Below are 22,398 nucleotides of genomic sequence, written 5' to 3'. Positions count from 1 at the left end.
ACTGGGATGGGGAAAAGAAAAAAACAAACGTAATTGTCCCTGCCTCCAACAGCCTGTTGGGAAATTGCAGGACAGAGTAGCAAAGTCCTTGATGAGGACACACAGTCACTGTGGGAGCCTAGAAGGGGGATCTAATAACAACATACGGGCACTGCAGGACCCCTGAGGAAAGGAATGATGGAAGACACACAGGCTCTGTGGGAACCTCAAGGAAGGATCTGGCCAGTACTGAGGCTTGTTAGCAATTTATCTTTCATTTATCAGTATTTGGTACCTGATCTTCAGAGGTCCTCATCACTGGGAGGCCCCTTCGCCCCAAATCTACATCCTTCATCGTACAGATGGTAAATCTGAGGCCCTATGCCCTGAGCTCAAGTCTCCAGAATTCTCTTTCAGGAGTGTAATTGTATTGGCAAGGCTTTTCCATAGCCAAATCCAATCCTGGACTCACACAGACTCAGGCCCCTCTGCGTAGCACCTCAAGGTGGAATTGCAGGCCTTGGAGGGTCCTATTTGGGAAGAGCCAGCCCTGGTTGGGCCCCCTTAGAGTGGAAGCTGTGTCCTTCTCCAGTCAGCAGGAACAACTGCATACTTTGGGTATTTCTTTGGCCCTCGGTATCCTGCCACAGAATGGCAACATGATTCCTAGCTTGCCTATCATACAGGGCAGTGGTGAAAAGGGAGAGTGCTGGCCTGTGTCCTGCTGGGGAAAAGTGGGACTGCCCACCCCCCATGACAGCAAGGCCAATGACTGGCTTTCCCTCCACCTCAGTGGCCCTGAAGCCATCCATCACTTACAAATTCTCTTCATTTCTAAATAAAATGATTTGTTAATTTGAGTGAGTGATCGCCACTCGTCCGACCCTCTTCGCAGGCCCAGGAACAGCTTGTGGGCTCCTGGAGCCCTGCGCCGCAGGCCTGGCGCAGACTTGGAGGGGTTGTTTTCTATTTAAATGTGAATTGAATGAGGAGAAAAATGTTTCTCTTGGCAATTCCATAGGAGCTCGCTCTTCTGACAGATGTTGGAGTTTATTATCCCATCGGGCCAGCGTTTTGTCGAGCAGAATTGCTAATTATTTCAGAGGCCCGGCCACAGCCGAGGAAGGAAGGGAGGCATCTGTCGACAGGCAGGCTCTAGGACGAGAGACCCAGCCTACCACCCCTCCAGTACCCTCCCAGAATCTGCAGACATTTTGGAGCAGGGATTTCCCTGCCCCTTGGTTTCTGTTTCCTGCAGTATCCTGGAGGAAGCAGCAAGGGTTGTTCTTGTCATCACTGGTCTGACCTCATGGTGAGGGGTCTGGAAGGTCACATTTGGGTTTTTGAACTGCTTATGTGTTTAGCGGGTCCATGGGTGGTGGGTGGGCAAAGACTCCAGAGAGAGCTCAGTGTGTTTCTTCCTATGTAAAAGCCAAAGTCATCAGCTGTAAGGATCTCACCTGTTTGTGCAGGTGTGTGGCTGTGTCTCTTTGTAACCTTGGGCTCTGCGCAGGCCTGGAGAGGTTCGGCTTGACCATGTGCTGTGTTTGCAGGTCATGAGCTGCCTGGTATGATTTCGTGTCTCTGATGAGATGTCTGTAGCTGCGCTGCATGGGCCTTTGAGGTGTGCTTCTCATTTCTGTCCCCCATGGCAAGGTGAAGGAGACCTTGGAAGCTACATGGCCAGAGGGAACTGAATCTCGAGAGGGATGGTCCAAGGCTCGTCAGGGTACCATTCAGGCACTCTAGGGGTACCCCAGATTTCAAGGGCCTCTGTGGTGAATTGACCAAGAGGTGGGTTTCATGGCGGAGATGTGGCCCTGGCCTCTAATCCATTCAACCCAGGGACCTTAACCTCACTTGCAGCACCTCTCTCTAAGGAAAGCAGAGGAGCACCCCCACTCACCCAGCAGGGCTTCCTGACTACCGCACAGCTCAGGTCTGACTCCAGTTGTTTCTGATCTGAGGAGAGTAGGAATGAAGCAGCTCCTCCCTGCATTGTCCTCTTGAGAAGCACCCCCACCTCTCCATCCTGAGCCTCCAGACCAGGGACAGGATGCCCTGACCGCCAGCTCAGCTTTAGTCCAGTCCCCTCCCCTTTCCCCATCCCCCACCAGCTCTAGGCCAAATGAAGCTCAGCTTCCTAGGTTTAACACAAAGGCAGCTGGGCAGGACTTTTATAACCCTAATTAACACCAGATTCCCGAGGGTCTCAGCTCTAGAATCCTGATGCAGGCTGAAACCAGCAGAGCACAAAGCAAGGAGGGTCCATCCTAGTGCCAGGTGACAGGAGATGGAAATTCAGCCTCTCCCTGTCCCACATCTGGGTCCCTGGCAGACACCCTAACATGAAGTACTGGGGAACCAATGGGGTGGGGGGTGCCCAGTTACCCCAGGCTGAGATCATGCCAGGCATCTCTGATTGACCATGTGTCCCTGGGAACCAGGCCCTTTCTCCTCTGGATAAAACTCCACCTTGACATCCTTCCATTAAATAGGGCATGTTCAGAAGAGAAAATTGCTACTATTTTCCCCTTTTACTTCACTGTCATCAAAAATTGATCCCATATTGCATCCTTATTTCAAAGAACGAGCTAAAAAAAATAAAATAAAAATTCCCACTCCTCAGAGCGGCAGCTGCATCAAGCTTCCCACTCCCCCACCCCACCCCACTCCCCCCAACCAAAAAAAAAAAGAAAGAAAGAAAAGAAAACGTGACCGTTGAGGGAGGGCGCCTGCTGGGCCAGCTGAGGCTGACTTAGCTGTGAGAGGGCCGGGCACTTGACTGTTCAGGCAGAAGGGGTTTCGATCTGGTGAAATGTGGTAGAGAATGGGGTAATTGGGGGAGGTTAATTTGGATCTAAATGGAGCGATTCGTTATCTCAATAAGAAGTGTCTCATTTTCCAGGGAGACGGCTGTGTCTGCCAGATGCCAGCCGGCCCGCCTGGCTTTGGGGTGGTAGCTTGGAGCAGGGCCTCACAGTCAGTCTAGCATCACCAAGAAATCCACCCTCCCTGGCAGGTGGGACGTGGGGGGGCAGTTTAATTGTACTTATTTCCCAGTTCATTTGGTAAAGTATTGAATGCTCTTTCTATAGAATATGAATACTAAGGAGGGGTCAAAAGGCAGGAGGACCATGTACTTGATCTAGTTGAGCTTACTGATTACCTCTGAGCATCCTGGAAGCCAAGAAAAAAAGAGAGACCCAGGGTTTATATTCTAACAGAGGCGATCAGACATTTCGGTCAACTCCCCATGGGAGCCTGGTCTGGCTTGGAATGGTGTTTGGAGAGCTGTTCAGGAAGGTAACCCTCTTTACTACAATAAGGGTCAAGGAGCTGGCACGTAGGTTGTAGTATGATCCTGGGTAGGTTTCTCCTCCCATGGCCTCAGAGTTTCATCTGTCTCTGCCAGGGGCTACATGCAGAGGCTACAGGCAGTACTAGGATCACTGGTCACACCAGTGTGACTGTCACAGGCTGCAGTGCTACAGGACTGGCTCAGCAGTTGCACAAACTCAGATTTGGGTCCCAGCTCCTTCTCCCCAGCTTTGTGGACTGGGAACACTCCCTAAATTGCCCTGAGCTTGCTTCTTCTGAGAAATGGACAAGCAGCACTAACCTTGTACCAAGGGTTGTAATGGTCACCTGTGGACAATTGGGATCCCAAAGTCACCTGGTGAACAGTTGGTGGGGGCTGATGCATAAGATTTCACAGGCTGAGTAGGTGTCTAGCCTAGTTTGATTGCACTGGGATGAGCTGAGGTAGAGAACAAGCAGAAGCCCCTCCCCTGCACTGTGAACTCTGTAATGCTGGGACCAACTCTGACTCATATTGGGTCTCTAACACCCAGCACAGGCAATGAGTATGGTAGTTGAAAGAAGAAAGAAGAAGGACCCTCAGGGTCCCCTTCTCATTTATTCCACATTGTAATGTTAGTTGCAATGAAATAACAAAATAAAATGATTACAGGTGAGGATGAAGGCTGCAAGGTTAGCAAAGCAATGGACAAATTGAGGGCCCATGGGAGGAGAGGACGCCTGGATGGGAACCAGTCAGGTTCTAGCCAGGGAAGATCCATTTAGCCAGGTCTGAGTGGGCAAGTGATGGGGCCTGTGGGTCCAGGAACCAGGAGCCACTTCATTCGCAGCACCATTAGAAAGCAGACCTGTCCCACCTGTGCTTTAAGAGCACAAGGCTGGGACATGAAGGTATTATTCAACCAAAGGCAGGAATCCACCATGGGCACATGTGCCCAAGCATATATTGGCATGCATGCTTGTGCACATGCATATGTGTGCTATGCTCACATATGAGTTCACATGCACTTGAATATTTCCTTGTCTGCATACCTGCACATATCCACATGTAGACATATTTCCTCCTTCTCTAACTTCTATTGACCAAAAATTCAAATGCCAGATGCCGCCTTAACACACAGCCCATTAAAACCTCAGACCTTTGACATCCCCCTGCTTAACATACCTCCCTCAATGGAGGACCAAGAGGCCCCCATCACAGAGTGCCCACTTCCCCTGCTTTTGCTTGGAGGTGACCTTGAGTACAGGGGAGCAACATAGGGCTCCAGAGTGCCAGCAGGCCTGAATCAGACAGACCTGTGGGAATCAGGTGGCCCAGAAGCCTCAAATACCTTCTTTAGTGCTGAGACTGAGAGCATCAGCTCTGTAGGCTTAGGGAAGGGATGTGAACCCACAGATAATAAGCAGGTTCTATGCTCAGCCTCACTGCTTACCCTTCACCCTAGGGGAGATCTGCTTTTTCCTGAGCCTTGGTTTCTCCACCCATGAAGTGGGGTGAAGGTGATTCATGGCAGAACTTTAGTAAGTCCTTGGCAAGTGTGTAAGGATTGTCCTGGGGCCTGTCTAGCCAGCCTAGAACTCCAGAGTGCTCCTCTGGAAGGTTGTCAGGCCCTGAGCTTCTGCCCCTCCAGACCCCTCTTTCAGGCAGAGGTCACTGTTCTAGACAGAGCCAAGTGCAACTGCCTTCAAGAGGTCACTGAACTGAACATCAACAAACACACCCACACAGTACCCCACTCCACTCTGGATGCCATGAGGGTCTCAAGCTGAGCCGGGTAGTAGAGCTGGGAGCTGGCCACAGGTGGAAGAGGGCTCCTAAAGGCCACAGATCCTTGGGTGACCTTTGGCAGGGCACAAAACTCCAGACCTCTTCAGAGGGTCTTATTCTACATTGTAATGTTAGTTGCAATGAGATAACAAAATAAAATGATTACATGTGAGGATGAAGGCTGTGAGGTTGGTAAAGCAATGGACAAATTGAGGGCTCTTCTGCCCCCCCGGATCTAAGTCTGTACCCTGAGAAAGCAGCAAGAATTGGAGGCCACACAGGAGGACAAGTGCCTTAGAGCTTAAGCTCAGGCCTGCCAAGGTCTCTTCCTGTCCCCTGGTCTCTCCTGTAGCCATACAGTATTCCCCCACCCAGGTTCTCTGACCCATGGCCATCTGAAGGCCATTGCCTCCTCAGAGAGGACTCAGGGTCTCTTTTGGCTGATCAGTGAGCAGAGATGGAAGACATACCCGCATGCCCCCACAACCACACCCTTCTCTCAATGATCTGTGACCCTAAACCGAGTAACAATTGCTAAAACTGGCTTCAAACTTGTGCTCCTCCTGCCTCTGCTTCCAGAGTGGCTGGGGGAGTGCACCACCACGGTGAGCTGAGTAACTACCTCTGAACCTCTGTTTCCCCATCTGCAAAATGGGATAAAAATGGGACCTGCTTTGTAGGGGCCTCCAAGGAATAGAGAGCAGCAGCAGGGCACAGCATGTGCCCAGTGGCATCACCACCGACAACAGACAGAGCTGGCACCAGGTTCCACATGTTCTCCTCCAGGCACAAGAATTCCCAGCTGACCTGATTATTTCAGGAGTACTTCTTACTCAAAGCCCCCATGGATCACCCAATCATGAGTCTCCCTTCCCTAGAAAACCCCTACCCCTTCCCTGCAGCTTGCTCTGCTCCTTCCTCCATGGTTACCCTCTAGACAGCCTGGAGGTCCACATTCCCTCCTGGATGACATCTTACTCAGGCCACCCCCACCCTGCCTTTTTGGGGGGATGCTGGGGATTGAATGTAGGCCCTCATACAGGCTAGGTAAGCAATTCACCCCAGCCTTCATAAACCCAAGTGCCTGTGGCCTCTGTGTATCCAAAGCTTCAGTTCCCCTGTGTTTTTTCATTCATATGGCTGGGCTTCCTGGGTGAATGCTACCATTTTCCCATTTTATAGAGAGGAAAACTAAGGCGAGGAAAGCTGAGGTCACTTAGAATGGATCCAAGTTCCATGTGGGTTCTTCACAGGAAGGGTCTCTCATACAAAATCTAATCCAAAGGGCTGAGAAGACCAGAGGCTGAGCCAGCTGGGACTCAGGGGTCCCTTTCCTGGGAGATGGCATGGTGTAGAACTGATTCCCAGACCCTCATCTCAGGGAAGAGGGACTGCAGCTTGAGTGGAGATGGAGGTGGCAAAAATGCCCTAAATAGGCAAAGCATGTGCTTGCTGCACGGTGCTGCGTCACCCTCTCCAGATGGTGCCATGGCTCTGTGGCCGTTGCTAGGCATCAGTAAGGCCCAGGTGGGCCCTACCTGTCGTGGAGTGGCCACGCAGCGTGGGGTGGGCACGAGGCCCAGGCAGGAGCAAGGCCGCCTCCGCTTGCCCGCCCTCCTCTCACTTGGCAGCAGCGTGCAGAAGCCATTAGCGCCTGGCAGTCCGTGTCCCACAGCTCTGACAAACGCCTTAAATGTTGTCGCCGCGGCTCCAGCTGTCCCGCCGGCCGCCTTTACTCCTCATAATAACCAAGTGTCGAGGCTGATTGCAGCAGCAGGACGCAGCCAGTATTCAGAGCAGCTTTTACACTGGGCGTTTCTACCTGGCAGCAGGCTGTGCCCACCCTGCCCTCCACCTCCAGGCCTTTGTCTGCCTGTCACCTCAACCTGGGTCCCCAGCATCACCCCCAAGCCAGCCAATGTCCAGCTTTGTGTCCAGGTTGATGTCCATGCTACTACCATCAAAACTGCAGGGCAGCAACAGGGTGGGGTCTCAGCCATCTACACCCAGCACAGCACAAATCTAGGTTGGAAAGACCAGGCTCCAATTCCCCACTCTTCTGTGTAACCTCTGCATGGATCCCTGACTTTATCTTGGTCCAGCCTCCTCTCTCGGCATTGATGTCCAGGGAGGCAGAGAATGGTTAGAGCCCAGCCCTGGTGTGGATAAAGTTGGATTCCTGTTTGAATTGTGCAATTTGATAACTGTGGTGTTGGGCAAGTGACTCACCCTCTCTGAGCCTTGGTGTCCTTGTTGGTGGAATAAAGAATAATGACTTGAGCTTCACGGGGCTTAGAGGAAGCATTGTGTGAAACAACAAATGAACATTGAAATGTTACCCTATGGGAGAGGCTTGGCCATGCTGGTGAGCACAAACACCGTGGCCTGCACTGACTGCCCCAGCCTCACCTGCCCTCCTTCCCACAGAGAAGCCCACTCTTTCCCACTTCCACATCTTTGCCCCTGCTGAGGATCCTACTTGGAATCCCTTTGCTTTCCCCTTCCATTTGGCCTTGTCCTTCAATTTTTGTCTGCTGCCCCATCTTCTTAAGGTACCCCTGGCTTAGTCTACCCATAACCCTCACTCAGGATGTTCAATATTGTCTTCTTGTTGTCTACCTTTATTCTCACACAGTCCTGTGAGGTTCTGACTACTACCAGCCCCATTTTGGAGATGAGATAATCAAGATTCAGAGAGTGGCATCAGCCATTCATGTCACACACATAGCTTCTGGCTCTGTCTCATAGGACATCCTGATCTTTCACTGATCTTTCTTGGTTCAGCCCCAGGTTCTGCTGGAATCAGGAGAGTAACTAAGCCCCTCTGTCTCCAGGAGCTCTGGCAGAGTGGACAAGCACTCCACTTCCTTCCTTCCTGAGGCTCCTAGATACAAGCTCTAGTATCAGGGACCGATTGGGGTTGATTGTGAGGTCCTGATCACGGAATCACTTGTTTACATATTCTCTAACCCACTGATGATACTGGAGGGTGATGGACAGAGAAAGGTGAAGAGTGAATGGTTTCTGTTCATCCGTCTTCTCTCAGGGGTGCAGGGGTGATGATGCAGGTAGCAGTGGGGAAAGTCATGGTGGTGGTGATCACCAGGAGACAGGAAGCACTAATAGAGGTGGCCACAGAGGTGATGGTGATAGCGATGGCAGTGATGAAGGTGATGGGGACAGTTAAAGTGGTGATGGAGGTGATGTTGGCAGTGGAGTTGGTGGTGATGGTGATAGTGATGTGGAGACGATGACTATATGATGGGGGTGAAGTCAGTGGTGAAGCTGATGCCAATGGTGGTGATGGTGGTGGGAGTAACATTGACAATGAGAATGGAAGTCATGTTGGTGGTGTCAGAAGTAATGTTGAGAGTGATCATGAGGATATTGGTGGTAGTTAAGGGGGAACAGCAGTGGTGATGGGGGTGATGGTAATGATGACTGTGAGTAACATTCTGGCAGTGGCAGGGGTAATGGTGGAAGGTACTTCTTGGAGCAGTCTTCCAAGTAGCCTTCACCCACTCATGGGCCAGGGCCTAGCTGGAATCAGGACACAGTGGGGCTTGCTTGGTTCTCTTTTTATTTTAACCTCCAGTGAGCACAGCCTTCTGGGTAATGAGATGCAAATTGACAGAAAAGACAATGAGCCAGCCTGCGGCCGGTGGGGCAGCTTTTAGAGTCAGACTGATTGCCTCCGTGCCAATTTGCATGGTATTAGCTGTGCACATCTCTTCCAACAGGCTCGTGCATTTCATCAAAGGTCACCCATATGGTTGCATCCTATAAAAGGCGGCGACCTGTGACCCCCAGGCCAGGGTCAGGAGCAGGACCACTCTGACCCTATCCTGAACAGGATTACAAGATGTGGCTTCAGGGACTGAGGTTGTGGCTCAGCAGGAGAGTGCTTGCCTCGCACGTGCGAGACCCTGGGTTCGATCCTCAGCACCACATAAAAATAAATAAGTAGGGGTAGAGAGAGAAAAGGGGAGGGGAGGGGAGGGGAGGGGGGATAGTAGAGAATAGGACAGACAGCAGAATACATCAGACACTAGAAAGGCAATTTGTCAGTCAATGGAAGGGTAACTGATGTGATTCAGCAATCTGTATATGGGGTATAATTGGGAGTTCATAATCCACTTGAATCAAATTGTGAAATATGATGTATTAAGAACTATGTAATGTTTTGAACGACCAACAATAAAAAAAAGGAAAAAAAATAAATAAGTAAAATAAAGGTATTGTGTCCAACTACAACTAAAAAAATAAATTTAAAAAAATGTGGCTTCAAGGAGTCTGTCTGAGCCTGTAGGGAAGTACAATGGATGAGGGGCTTCATGGTTAGCCAGGGACAGGCCAGAAGTCAGGCCCCATGAGGGACAGGCCTCGGAGGTCTATTTTGGCCAGCCTCATATTTCCATCTGAGTGTGATAAAAAGGTGATAAATAGGCCTCAGGCAGGAAAGAGGCAGTCCTGGCCTGGAATGCCTCAGTACAGGTCCAGGCTCTGTCCCTAACTGATACAGTGGCCTAGGAAGGCCCTCCAGACCTTGACAACCCTATTGTGTGTGAAGCCAGTGGGCTGCTGACCTCATGGACTCCACTTTGAAGGTGATGGTCATCAAGGCAGGCCTTGTCTGTGGTGCTCATCAAGAGTGGCCCTAGTCCAGTTCAAAGTCACATATTGCAGCCTTCTGAGCAGGCCTACTGTCACTGTCACCATAACTCAAGGCTATGCCTGGGGTCATTCTTGGAGTGTGACCCAGGAGGGCCTAGGCAGAGCACCTCAGGCACCCTGTTGGCAGCCCTCTTGCCCAAACCCAACCCTGTTGGCAGCCCTGCTCATCCCTCCAGTCTCTGTCCAGGGTCCTGAAATTTGGGGCCCAACCTGCCATGGAGTCCCTGCTACCAAGGTGGGCTAGGGGCCCCTCCCCTGCTGCCCTTGCTCTCTGAGACCTGAAAATCTTTTGACCCGGTACAACTCATGACTAGTACTCCATGCCTGTTCCACAGGACAGGAAATAAGAGTGCTGGGGCTCTCCCCTCTCCCCTCCAACCCCAGCTTGGCCAGTGCCCCCTCCAGCACATTCCGGTGCCCATTCAGCCCCGCCTCCCTCTTCACTGTCCCACTCTTTCTCCTGAGGTTGTGCCTAATCAGAGCTAATCAGAAAATTATGAGCTGCCTGATTACTGATTAGATTCCTAATGTTAATAGAGTCGAGAAGGGCCTGCTTGGGCTGTGTTTTAGGAAAAAGTACAAAAATAACATCATGGGAAGGGAACATGGTGGCTGGGTGGGGGCTCAGGCTCTAGTTGGGTTGGGGGGCTTGGATTCAGCTTTCTGGCGGAAATACATTCCATAGCAGAGGGGCTTCCTAGCATTCCAAATTCCTCCAGTGAATTTGCGAATCTAAGCAGCTCTCACTGCAGAGTCCTCTAGCAAGTCTGTGTTCAGGTCAGCAGAACTAAATTGCTGTGGGAAGAAGTTAGGTGGGGTATTAAAAAGGTGGTACACCTGGTGGTACACCACGTGACAGCAGGGCCATGCCACGTTGGTCCTGCTCACTGATTGCCTAGTACAGACCAGGCCCATAGTAGGTGCTCAATAAATATCTGTTGGCAAGAAGGAGAGAAGGTCACATTAACCCCTTCTTGTAGGAACTGTCACCATCCTGTGTCCTGTCCTTTAGCCATGGTGAGGTATAGAGACACATGAGAAGACTTCTTTGAAAAGGATGTTGATTGAGGTCATGATAATGCACTGGTCTTAGGCCAAGGCAGGGAGCATCTGCTCCCCAGTGACTCAACTTCTGTCCACCTCCTCAGCTTTATATTCCCACAGAACCCAGTGGCTTTTGCTTGCTGACCATTTCATTGCTGATTTGTCAGCAGCTGGATGTGACTGGTGGGTTGCATTTTTCACAAAGTCCAGGATCAGCAGTTCAGACCCCAGAGGCAGCCATATGAGCTCCTCTGCCTGGGCACCAGTGATATCCATACTTCAACTCAGCCTCACCCTATGTACCTTCCCCTGTACCATCTTGGATCCATGTTCTCTGTTATTAGTGCTATTACTGGCCTGGCCTCTGCCATCTTTATCCCAGGAAATCCAGGGCCTCCAAGCCAACAGGCCCCTGAGGGCACCTCCTGATTCATCCCCTGCTCCATTGACCGTGATGGGAACCTGAGGCCACTCAGCACTTCTATACTGAGCTGGCCTGTGTCCAGCATTGGAGCCACATAGATCAATGAATCAAGTGTCTGGCCTTGAGGGACAACATTTGGGATGGAGTCAGATGCACATGCAGTGATAGGAGCCCCACAGGGATCCTGGAACCCAGCCTGTCAGGGCACTAAACTTCCTGGAGGAGATTCCCAAAGACCAACTCTAAAAGATGAGGTGGAACAGGACAGTGAGGGGAAGAGAAAGATCAGTCCAGGTTCAGGACACAAATAAGAGTACAGAACCTAAGTATGACAAGAAGGCAGAGTTCAAGGTCAGCATGGTGGAAGAATGCTGAGGTTAACAGGGCCCTATCAAGGATGGCAACAGGGAGGAAGGCATAGTCAGGGCACCCAGAAAATTGTCAGGGGCACAGGAGCAAAGGTGAGAGTACAAGAACCTCTGGAGGTTCAGGAAAATGAGTTCATGCCAGATAGCTTGGATTTGAGGTTCTAAAGTTGGGTTGGGGGGCTCTAGAAAGGTCTAGCCAGAAAGGTGAGAAAGAGTCATAGGAATGGGGACTTCAATGGGACAACTTTGATGGGGTTGAATGGGGACACTCTGTTGGGCCCTGGGTTCCTGCTGTGGCAGGACCAGGTTGGCGGTTAGGCTGAGATGCTGGGGGCAGTGGATAGCAGCTCCCAGCAAAGGTAGTGCTGAGGAGAGAGACAGCCCATTAGCACAAACTTCAGAAGAAATAGGTCAAGGCAAAGTCAGAGGGCCCATGTGCACCAAGATGGGGGACAGTCAGGAGGCCCCTGGCAGGGGGGGTGGGGGTTGGGTGAAGCAAGGAAAGGGGAAATCCAGAACCTGGGATTATGACTCCAAAGTGAGTCCACATCCTGTCCTCTATCCATGCCTGCTTTCTGACCATCTCCCCATAGCCCTGGGAGGGCAGAACAGGGTTCTATTTCCCATTTTATAGGTGAGAACAGGAGCCAAGCACATCCAGTACAGATGCAGCAGGGAGTGAAAGAAGGAGCCTCACAGGACAGACAAGGCTGAACATGCATCCTGCACCTCAGGAAAGCAGAGCCAATGTGCGTCCCATCACTGACCATGCATAATCTTGGGTCCTGGCCAGCTCCGCTCTGCCCATCCTAGATCATGTCTCTTCTTCCCTCAGAACTCACCAGAATCAGGGGTTGGGACAGGACCTCCCCTCAGAAGGTCATGGTACCCATAAAACTCTGAGCACATCATGTGAATGCAGATGGCAGCAGTCAGAGCTATTGAGGTGACCATCCCTTATGTAGCAGGCATTGTCTGTCAGTGCATATGCTGCTCCCAGACCACAAGTTGTGCAGAGATGGAGCCAAGCTGGGATTCTCCTGCTTCCTGACTGCTGATGTACTTGCTTGGAGCAGGATGTGGACAGACACACCAATGCCCGTTCAAGGCCAAGGCTATAAGAAGGAGACACCAATAGACCAGAATCCTCCTGACCCTGCCTGCCTTTCTGCCCCTATTGTCAGCCCTGGAGCTCCAGCTTCCTCCTTGCTGAGCTGTATCTTGCTTCATTATTATGCAGATATTTTAATTATGCAGATATGTTTTTAGACAGTTTTAAATATGTATATTATTTACTCATTAGACCATAACAGCTCTGGAAATTGGAAATCTGTATTTAGTATCTATCAGTGCACAATACAGAGCTAATACAGAACTCACGGTTAGGGGGGAAAGTAGGTGATACAGTGCGAGAGGGGAGGGCTAGGCTAGGCAGGAGCTACTGGGTACCTCCTCCTGGAATCTGGACCCAGTGACATCAAGGTTGAGGAGTGGGCTCAGGGCAGCATCTGGAAGGACAGTTCCTGATCCCCTCTCTTGGAAGAAGTTGCAAAGGAACCATTCCTGGGCTGTGGGAAGGCAGCTGAGCCCAACCAACCAGCTGTATCCAGACCAACTCCCTTCCTAGGATGTTCACTCTCCAATATTGCTGGTCTTTGGCAGCAGGTAGATGGGAGATGCCCCCTGTACCGTGTTCTCACTAGAGGCCTGAAGTAGTAGCACTAGTGCTCTAAACCTCACTCCTTCAATTGAAAAAAAATGCACTTCTTATATGTCTTGCATTTCTTCACCTGGTGTTGGGTTACCTGCACCAGTTGGTAATCCTTGGCATAAGCTGGAGCCATATCTATGTTAGCCTGTCATTGTTACCTCCTTCCCAGCCCTCTGGCAGTGTTCTCAGGGCATCTGTATGGTACTGGCACTCTGCCCTGGGCTTGCTGCCCCCAGCTTCCTCCTCATAGCCCCCCCTCCATTATAGCTTCTGCCTGACTCAGTCACCAAAGCCCCAGATCTTAACACCCTGCACCCCACAAGTTTAGGCCTTTTAGTCTAAGCCACTCATAGCCTCTTGGAAGCAGGAGTAGCTATAATTAAGTCCAAAAAAGACTCTTATCTTTCCCTCTGGGCTGTACAGTTGAACAAGTCCTATTTGATGGGCAGTTGCTCCTCAGCCCCTTGGGCACCAGCCCTGGGAAAAGGGGCTCCCAGGTAAAGCGGGGAGGAAGGAGGCTGAGGAGAAATGGGGCATCAAGCCTGGCAGGAGGAGGGGGCTCTCTAAGAGGATGGCATGCCTGAGGGCTCCAGCCCCCAACACTCCAGCCCATCCCCTTCCAACATGCAGAGTCCTTACCCTCCAGGTGTCGGCCTCTGAGGGATGCCCACGATAGCCCCAGGTCCCTTATGTTGTCTGTCTGTTATCTCATGTTGTCTGTCTCATGTTGTCTTCTGAAGCTAAGGATGTTTAACTTAGTGAAATTTGAAGGTACTAGTGGAGGGGCCGCTCCCCAGGGGAGTATTGTCGCCAGCCCCACTCACTGCCAGACCTCTTTTTTCTTGCCTTTTCTTGTAACAACAGTTCCCGGAGCTGAGGGAAATTGATTGTTAAGTGAAACTCTCTTATAATTGCCTCTGAAATGCCCGCTGTTATCATGATGGACTTGGCTATGAGCCTACTGTGGTTCCCTCCAATGCCATGACCAAGATGGGGAGACGTCGCAGGATAGGCAAGGCACTGTCAGTGACTTCATAGCAGTAGCTCCTCTTGGGCAGTCCTCACCCCTCAAGAAGTGCTGAAGAAAAGAGACACACATCTGGGGTCTCCCACCTGCCAGACTCATCATAGGCCTCCACCCAGGTACAGAGACATCCTGACCTTGACTTAGCAGACATTCATTGTACACCTACTGGATGCCATGGCCAGGTGACTGTAAACTTGAGAGCCACTACATACTACCCCCACCAAACTCAGTGTTCAAGGGGAAGATAGACACAAGTTTCCCTGAGTGCTATGATGAGGACAAGTCGGGGCCTGGCAGAGGTTAAAGGATGAGAGAGTGAACCAGGCTAGAGGAGTCTGGATGGGAGTGGATAGGAGGGGGTAGCATGTGCAGGAGCCTGACAGCAGGAAGATCAGGGACCGCAGGTGGCTCCAAGAGCAGAATTCAGAGTCCAAGAAGAGAGCAGCTCCCCGGGGAACCAGCACACGGGGTCAGGGCTGGGAATGAGCACATCTTTCCCAGACAATCAGGCACCCCAGAGACAAGACCACGCTGTGACTCCAGTTTGACCCCTGCTGTGCTGGGCATCATGGTAGACTCTCCCCTCATCTCTGGGCCTGTTTCCTTTTCCATCCTGCCTGCCCAGGCCCATCAGGAAGACATGGGAAAGGGTTATTTTTTCAGTGGGAGGGAAGTGCTAGGAGGATGAAACTTGGAGCAGAGTAAGCATGGCCTTACAGCCATGCCTGAACAGATCTGGGGTCTATGAGGAACCCATATAGGAACCTAAGGCTCTGAGTACCTGGCCTGGACCAGGAAGGTGGGGCTAAGTTCAGAAAGGTCCCTGCCTGAGGACATACCCTGCCTGGCAAAGGAGAGGGGGAGCCCTTGGGTTGCACAAGGGCAAAAGGAAGTTTTCAGAGAGGATATCACAGTATGTATCAGTGGCCCAGTCTGAGAGGGCTGACCTGTCAGAAAGAACAAATAAGAGAGAAAGTCCCAGATGTGGGCAAAAGTCTACAGGAGAAATCCCACTGGTCAGGCTGCCTAAAAGCATTGAAGGAAAGGGATTGCCACGAACCTACCCACTCTCTTAGTGGGTGCAGTCACTATCTCCAATTCACAGAGCAATGAAGGCCAGAGAGGGGAAGCCACTGCTTGAAGAAGCCACTTTGAACCCAGGCCAGGGCTTCAGGCTGTGATCTCCACTCAGGGCCCCTTGTGCATACTGTGGGTGGTCCTGGGCCTCTCACCTCTCATCCTCAGCCGAATGGGACCTTGGGTAATTGTAGTCTATCCCCTCCACCCCAACCAGCTGCCTGGCCCTTCCTCCCACACCAACGAGCCTGCCTGTTTAGCAGTTTCCACACGTCCAGCGCCCGGGGATGGACTGATTGATCTGTAACACCGAAAAAATAATAATGGCTTGATCGTTACTGAGGATTAAAAGTAATCCTTTCACTGTGGCTATTGCAACTCCGTTATTCACGAGTCAGCGGGCCGACCCAGGCCTTTGAGCCCACGGGACTCCGTGAGCTCAAGGAGGCTTGGGGCTAGGGCCCTCCCTCTCTGGGTCTCCCTCGCCTTTTCTTCTAGGTTTTTGGAAACAGAGGGGCCTATGGCCTGTGGCCTGCATGTTCTTGTAGACTTTGACTCTCACCCTGAGAGAGTGAAGAAGCTGGCATTTCCTGGCCAGGGGTGGATGTAGAGATGAAAGGGACAGTAGCCTGCTTTGGAGATTTTTATACGAGTGTCAATTTGGTGCCTGAAGTCCCATCTACCCTGTGGCTTTTCTATGGCTAGAATTTGACCCACTCTGACCCAACTTCATCCATATGAAAGGCAGTTGCCTCCACAGACACTTACAGAGACTCCAGGCCCACTCTTAGGTCCCTGGGAAGGTAATGGGCCACTGGGTAAGGAAAGAGGGGACACAGTGATTGTTCAAGTGTCACCCCTTAAATGCATCTTCAGGGGCTGCCTCTTCATGCTTTACAGTTCTTCCAGGCCAAGTGCTGAGCTTGGTACTGGTACATAGTAGGCATTCAGTTAATAGTAGTGATAAATGTTGTTAACTAGACACGCTGCACTATAATGTCCTCCATAGAAGGACACTGCAGGCTTGTGAACTGGGGACTTCATCCATCCCTGGAGTTTGGGGTCTGGAGAGTATTTTTTATTTAGGCCAAGAGGAAGCCCCAAAATGGAAATGAAAGATAGGAGTCAGGCACAGGTGAGCCCTACAGGACCTCAAGAAAGCATTACCTTCTACATGCAATAAGTGGGGACAGGGGACAGCCACACAATCACATTCTAAGATGAGGTTTCAGGTATTAAGCAGGGAATAGATACAGAAGGACAAAAGAGGACATAGGTTCCTGGTACAGGACAGAGCCTGAACCAATGGGTGAACAGTAGGTGGTTTGATGATGTCAGATGTGGAAGGTAGGAGGCAGAGGTTCCCAGGTGGCTAGGCCTGTTTCAAGAGGAGGTGGTTGGAGTTCAGATGCATTGATTGAGTATCATCCCAAAGAAATGCTCGGGTGAGGAGCAGGATTGGAGGCAAGTTATGTGAGGCCTGTGGCCCCTGAAGCCCCAAGATGTGAGACTGGGTTAGGGGGTCAGAGGATAGTATAAGTCTCACCCAAGCAGGTCCTGCAGCAAAAGTGGGAAGAGGACAGGAGAAGGAGGTGGAGGCCAGGAGAGGGTCAGCACTGTGAGATGAGGGGCTTTGACTCAAGAAGAACTTTCTTACCCTGTTCCCAGACCCCAGCCTAATAGACTTCAATGCTCTTGGCCTGAGGAAGAGAGGGGGCCAAGCCCAGCAGAAGTGGAGATGGCTCTGACAGCCCCTCACGTTGCTCCAGGAGAGTGGTAGCCTCAGTTCCACATGAGGCTCCCTCACTCCCCCCTGCCCCACTGTTCCATGCTTCAAAGAAGAAAAAGCTGGTCTCCCATTTTTCCCTAACAGGCAGCTGTCAGGCTTTATTAGACCCTCTCTCTGGGGCCCGCGTGCCACATCAGGCCTGAATTGATGGATGGGGATGAGGTGTCTTGAATAACAAGGGACCAGGGCCTTCTGAGGATTGCTGGAGGCCTGGAAGCAAGAATGTACTCCACCCAGAGGATGAGTGGGGTAGGGTGAGGGTACAGCTTCTTTGGGCATGGTGGGCCCCGCAGCGGGTGGCCTTGGGACCTTAGTTATGAGCTGAGCAAGGTGGATGTGATGATGAGAGCTGGCCTAAGGCCACAGCCTGACCCAGGCTCTCTGTGTGATCCTAGGCGGGTTACTGGCTAGTCCACGCTTGGGTATCCTCATCTGAGGAGAAGCCATAATGGCACCATGTCAGACACATTGTGAATAGTAACAGATGAACATGTGTCATGGCTGCAGGAGGGCAGAGCATGTGGTGAGTGGCTAGCTCATGATATTGATTGGAATTAGGATTAACAAGACATCAGTGAACTTAGCTCTACAGGAAGCCTCAGAGGCCAGACTCAGTTCCATCCTTGGGAGCCTCAAGACTTCCTGAGGGATAGGATCCACGGTGCCCAGAGGGTGGCCAGGTTCTGGTGCCTCCTGTACAAGCCTTTCTGATATGCTGAGTTCCCACAGCACTAAGCCTCCTGCTCCTAGCTACTCCTGCTCTAGTGATTCTGCCTGTTTGTGTCAGGGTCTCCAGACTAATCTGTGAAATACAGGGCTGTATCTGCCACATCTCCACGCGTCAGCATAGTCTGGAACTGAGCGTGGCCAGTGACAGGTGTAGCACAGACGGGCACACAGCTATGCTCTCAGGGTCACTTTGCTCCCAGGCATAGAAACTGCTGGAACCAGCACAAAGGATGGGACAGGCTCTCATGGATAGAGGGCTTGACACCCCATGAGAGGGGGCTCAGGAAGCTTGAGAGAAGGTCAGTGGGCCTGGGTGAGCAGAAATGGGCTATGGGCCTAAGCATGCTGAAGTAAAGGTGCACCTGAGACACTGTCACTTGTGGGGTTCAGCCTTAACTGGGGAGGCCAACCCTCATGTAGGTGGCTTGGAGTACTCTCAGGCTTCCACAGGCCTGAATGTGCCAGCCATCCTCCGGGCAGGATACACTGCTGGGCTGAAGAGCAGGGAGTCTCACTGAGAAGCCACTCTGGGCATTCTGTACAAGCATCCCTTCTCCTGTGGAAGTCAGCAGTGGCCAGAGAGGTTCCCTCACAGCTAGCTGAGCTGAGGAACCTCTGAGGGTCTGGTGGGATGAGGGAAAAGGAAGCCCTGAGCTGTCTGGCTTCAGGGAGTGTTGGACATGGAGCAGGCAGCCCACCTCAGCCTCTAACTTCTCTGTCCTCTGTCCCTCAGAGACTGGCAGATGCTGCTGAGAACTTCCAGAAAGCCCACCGCTGGCAGGACAACATCAAGGTAAGAACCACAGCATCCTCACCAACATGTAGGGTATACTACTCCCAGTAAGGTGAAGGTGAAGGCCAGGGAGCGTGTTCTCCAGACATACTGGGGATGGTGCATTTAGGGGTAGTAGAAGATTATATCAAAAAATCCCAGGCTCCCCCTCAGTTCTGGACCATGCACAACTGATATGAGCTACCATCTCACTCCAGAGGAGTCATTGGACAGCCTGTGAGTAGACAGGATGCTCCAAAGTGACCTTCCCAAAAAATGGTGCCCCAATTCTTGGAAAGCCCCTGAGTCAAAGAGATCTCTTGATTTTAGGACTCATCAGAGACTTAAAAGCAGTAGGTAACATGGAAAAGATGCTGAGAGAAGGTGGTGTGTGTAACTCCTTCCCCACCCTGAATAGCAGCCTTCCTCCCAAAAGGCCCTTAGGCTGGGCTCAGGAAACAAAGCTGTCAGTCACAAAAGCTTCTCCTTCCCCCTTGAGAGCTCTGAAGGGGCTCAGATTCTTTGGAGTGGAATGAGAGGCATCAGAAGCAGAGGGCCCAGGGTGCAGGAGGGGGAAGGGCAACCTTGGCAACCAATTTGTGACTGGGACTGGACACACCTGTCCCCTTTCTGTCAGGTCAATGTCAGGATTCCCCCCTCAGTTCCATGGGTGATAGAACCCTCAGGGACCAGACCAGTTGGCAGGGCTCCTGGTGGTCTCCTTGCTAAACACAGGGAAGGGCAGGGTGGGGTGGTCTGCCCCGGGAACCAAGAACCAGTAAGGAGGATAGGATGGGCCAAGCACATTCAGGTCAGGCCCATCTGCCCCAGGGATAAGGTCATGCTATTATCCGTACTTACCAAATGAAAAACTGGGCACAGAGTGGTTAGACCTACCTGAGGTTACCTGTTGGTGGCAGAGATTCATAGTCGGCTATCAGGTACCAGGGGGCTCATACCTATGATCTAGGCTTCTAAACCTATTGCTTGTTCCCCATCCTCCCAGGCCACCCTGAGCCTGCCCTGCCTTGCCCACCCAGTAACTTTCTTCCTTTCCTGCCTGGTGGGTGCTGAGTGCTGCCCTCAGAGTTCACATGGGGTTGGACACAACAGAAGATCAGGGGTGGGGATCAAACCCAAGGCCTCATGCATGCTAGGCAAGCACTCTACCCCTGAGCTACACCCCCTAGTCCCAGGTGACTTTTTAAGATGAACAAACAAATAAGCTAGTGACTACCTGAACCAGTCCCCCTCCCCAGGAGTCTGAGGACTGACCCTCCTCTCCCTCCCCATCACTCAGCCCCTTGATCAAAAATGTGCATGGCAGCAGCCATTGGGTCTCACTCACCACTCAGACCAAGCTGTCACCTCTAGATAACCCCTTTGTGACACCTCTACCTGCAAGACCCAGCCCTGAGCCTGTATTCAAGGGCCAAGGATCTGGCAGCTCCTGCCTCCCTTACCAGCCTTGCTACCCGTTCCCCTCGTCCTGTGTCCCACCACACCAAACACTTCACTCCAAGCCCCTTCCTGGTCCTGGGCCTTTGCTGATCTTTGCCTAGAAGGCCCTCCATTCCTCCTGGAGGCCCAGCTTATCTGTCCCTTCCTTGTAAAGCTGCTTTCTCTCCCCAGCCCATCAGCCACTCTGTCTTCTGTGCATCTAGGACCTTCTGCTCCTGCTCAGTCCCTCCTTTGTTTCCAACCATCAGATTCTTCCCCTCCTTCACAGACAGACTTGTGGATCAGGCACAGGAGTTAGGGAATAAGGGAATGAAAAGACCTGCCCTCTGCCCAACTTTCTCTACTTCCAAGTCCTAAATGGGGACAAAGAGGTTGCCATGGCTCCAAACACATTTTTCTCTTTTCGATTCTGCAGAAAACCCAAAATTTCCTTAAGTTGTTCTGCCCGATCCTTGGCCCCTAAATTTCAGCCACTCCCTGAGGCAAGAACAGCTTATTCCAGGCCAGTCAGTGTGAACATCAAAGAGGCCTATCAAGAAGGAAGGCCGGGGCTTAGGGACACCCAGGAGGTGCTGAGAGATGCTGTTCAAAGACCCACTTTCACAGCAATGGCTTCATTGTCCCCATTTGTCCAAGAACTGGCTCACATTAGTATTATCAGCTCAGCCATAGCAAATGAAGTGGTCACCGAGCTAGAGGTGCCATGTCAATGATGGCAAGGATGCATCTTTTGCCATACCCACCCTTGGCCTCTGGTTGCTTCTGTCCTGAGATGAGGCAAGAGTGGGCTCTGGATGGCCCCTCTCTCCCCAGCTTTACCAGAGGTGCCACAGCTCTAGGTATGACCACAGGCAGCACTGACCACAAGGCCAGCAGGCCCTTGTTCGCCTGATGCTGCCCACCCTCCTCCCACAGTCCATCAGTGTGCCTGCCAGCCTGTCCCTCCAACAGCCAGAGATGCTCAGGTAGGGGGTTCTAGTCATGCTTTCCTTACTGGCTTCAGGGTCACTGCTCTTCCCAGGAAGCCCTGCAGCTGCCATGCCTGCCAGGCTGTAAGGCATTAGTGCTAATGTAGGCCCATTAGCCAATAGTCTGACCAGCGGGGCCCAGACTGCCAAGGAGCGCTGGCAGCGGAGCTACAGGCAGGAGCTGCCCACCCCAGGGGGTGCATGGACTGAGGCTGGAGAAGGTGTGGTGTTCTGTTCCTTACAGGCAAGCCATCTACTCCTGAAACTACATCTTCTCCAATGACCTTCAAGAGGTGACAAAGAGCCATGTTCCTCCCTTGCACTCAGGAGAGACAGCTGGCCTGAGCCATATTTCCACTTCTAGAACAGACCCTTTCCCCAAGCCAGGCCTTCTCAAGGATGCTCTTATCCTTACTGCAAAAGGCAAGACCTAGCCCCCCTTTTTCCAGCCCAAGCCTTAGGATTGGCCTCCACTTCCCACAGTCCTCCCCCATTTGAAGCCTCCAGAGATGGTACCAAATTCAGTACCCAGACTAGGGTCTCACTAGGCTCACCTGTCTGTCCCACTCACAGTTCCTCTAGGACAGGAGCAGTTGAACCTGACTCAGTGCCATCCACTACCTGTCCATGCTGCCTGTGTCCCCCACCAGGTGTTCCACTGACACTGACGAGGAATGGTTTTCTTGCCTCTGAGATGAGGAGGGTATGCCGTTTGGGGCAGAAGGAATGCTCTGCTCGTGGAGCCAGCCTGGAATTCACTGTACAATTCACTCCACAATCAGGAGAGTGGCCTTCCCTGTGTCAATAGCACATAGCAGGACTCCGTGCAGACCTCTGAGGAGCAGATAATAATGGTATAATACATCAGCCTACACACAACCCCACTAACTTCAGTCAGGGACTTAGGGGACACTGGAGTCTTCAGGATCAGAGCTGAGAGGAGATCAAGAGGACAATGTCAGAACATAAAAATGCTCTATACCCCTTCCTAGTCCCAGGCCATGACCCCAACTGGTCATGGTAGAGGCAGAGAAACTGTGGCCACAGCCCTGGCCAGGCCAGACCCTTGGACAGTAGGGAAACTGTGGCCCTGATTAGCAAGCAGCACATCCCATGGCCCCTCAGACAGGCAGCAGGTGCTCTAGTACCCATAACATTTAGGGCAGATGAAGATAGGCCACCTGCTGGACCATGCCTGGTGCCAGTGCCACACTATTGCCAGCAGTGTGTGCCACTTAACCTCCCCCACTCCAGAAGAGAGCCGGTCCAGGGTATGAGTGGGGAAG

At 51.9% G+C, this 22,398-nt stretch overlaps 1 protein-coding gene across 6 annotated transcripts in view; it reads left to right on the top strand.

The window, feature by feature from the left end:
* Cacna2d2 (calcium voltage-gated channel auxiliary subunit alpha2delta 2) overlaps window positions 1-22,398 on the top strand; it is a 133,723-nt gene that overhangs the window by 85,596 nt on the left and 25,729 nt on the right. For all 6 annotated transcript variants that reach the window (XM_026383848.1, XM_026383847.1, XM_026383852.2 and 3 more), the window contains exon 4: window positions 18,645-18,704. In XM_026383848.1, the coding sequence (XP_026239633.1) occupies window positions 18,645-18,704 (60 nt within the window). The remainder of the gene's footprint in view (window positions 1-18,644; window positions 18,705-22,398) is intronic.

The sequence above is a fragment of the Urocitellus parryii genome, chromosome 2, assembly GCF_045843805.1.
Source record: "Urocitellus parryii isolate mUroPar1 chromosome 2, mUroPar1.hap1, whole genome shotgun sequence".
In the NCBI taxonomy this organism is placed as follows: domain Eukaryota; kingdom Metazoa; phylum Chordata; class Mammalia; order Rodentia; family Sciuridae; genus Urocitellus; species Urocitellus parryii.
The sequence above is the reverse complement of the archived record's forward strand: the minus strand, read 5'-3'. Positions and strand labels throughout refer to the sequence as shown.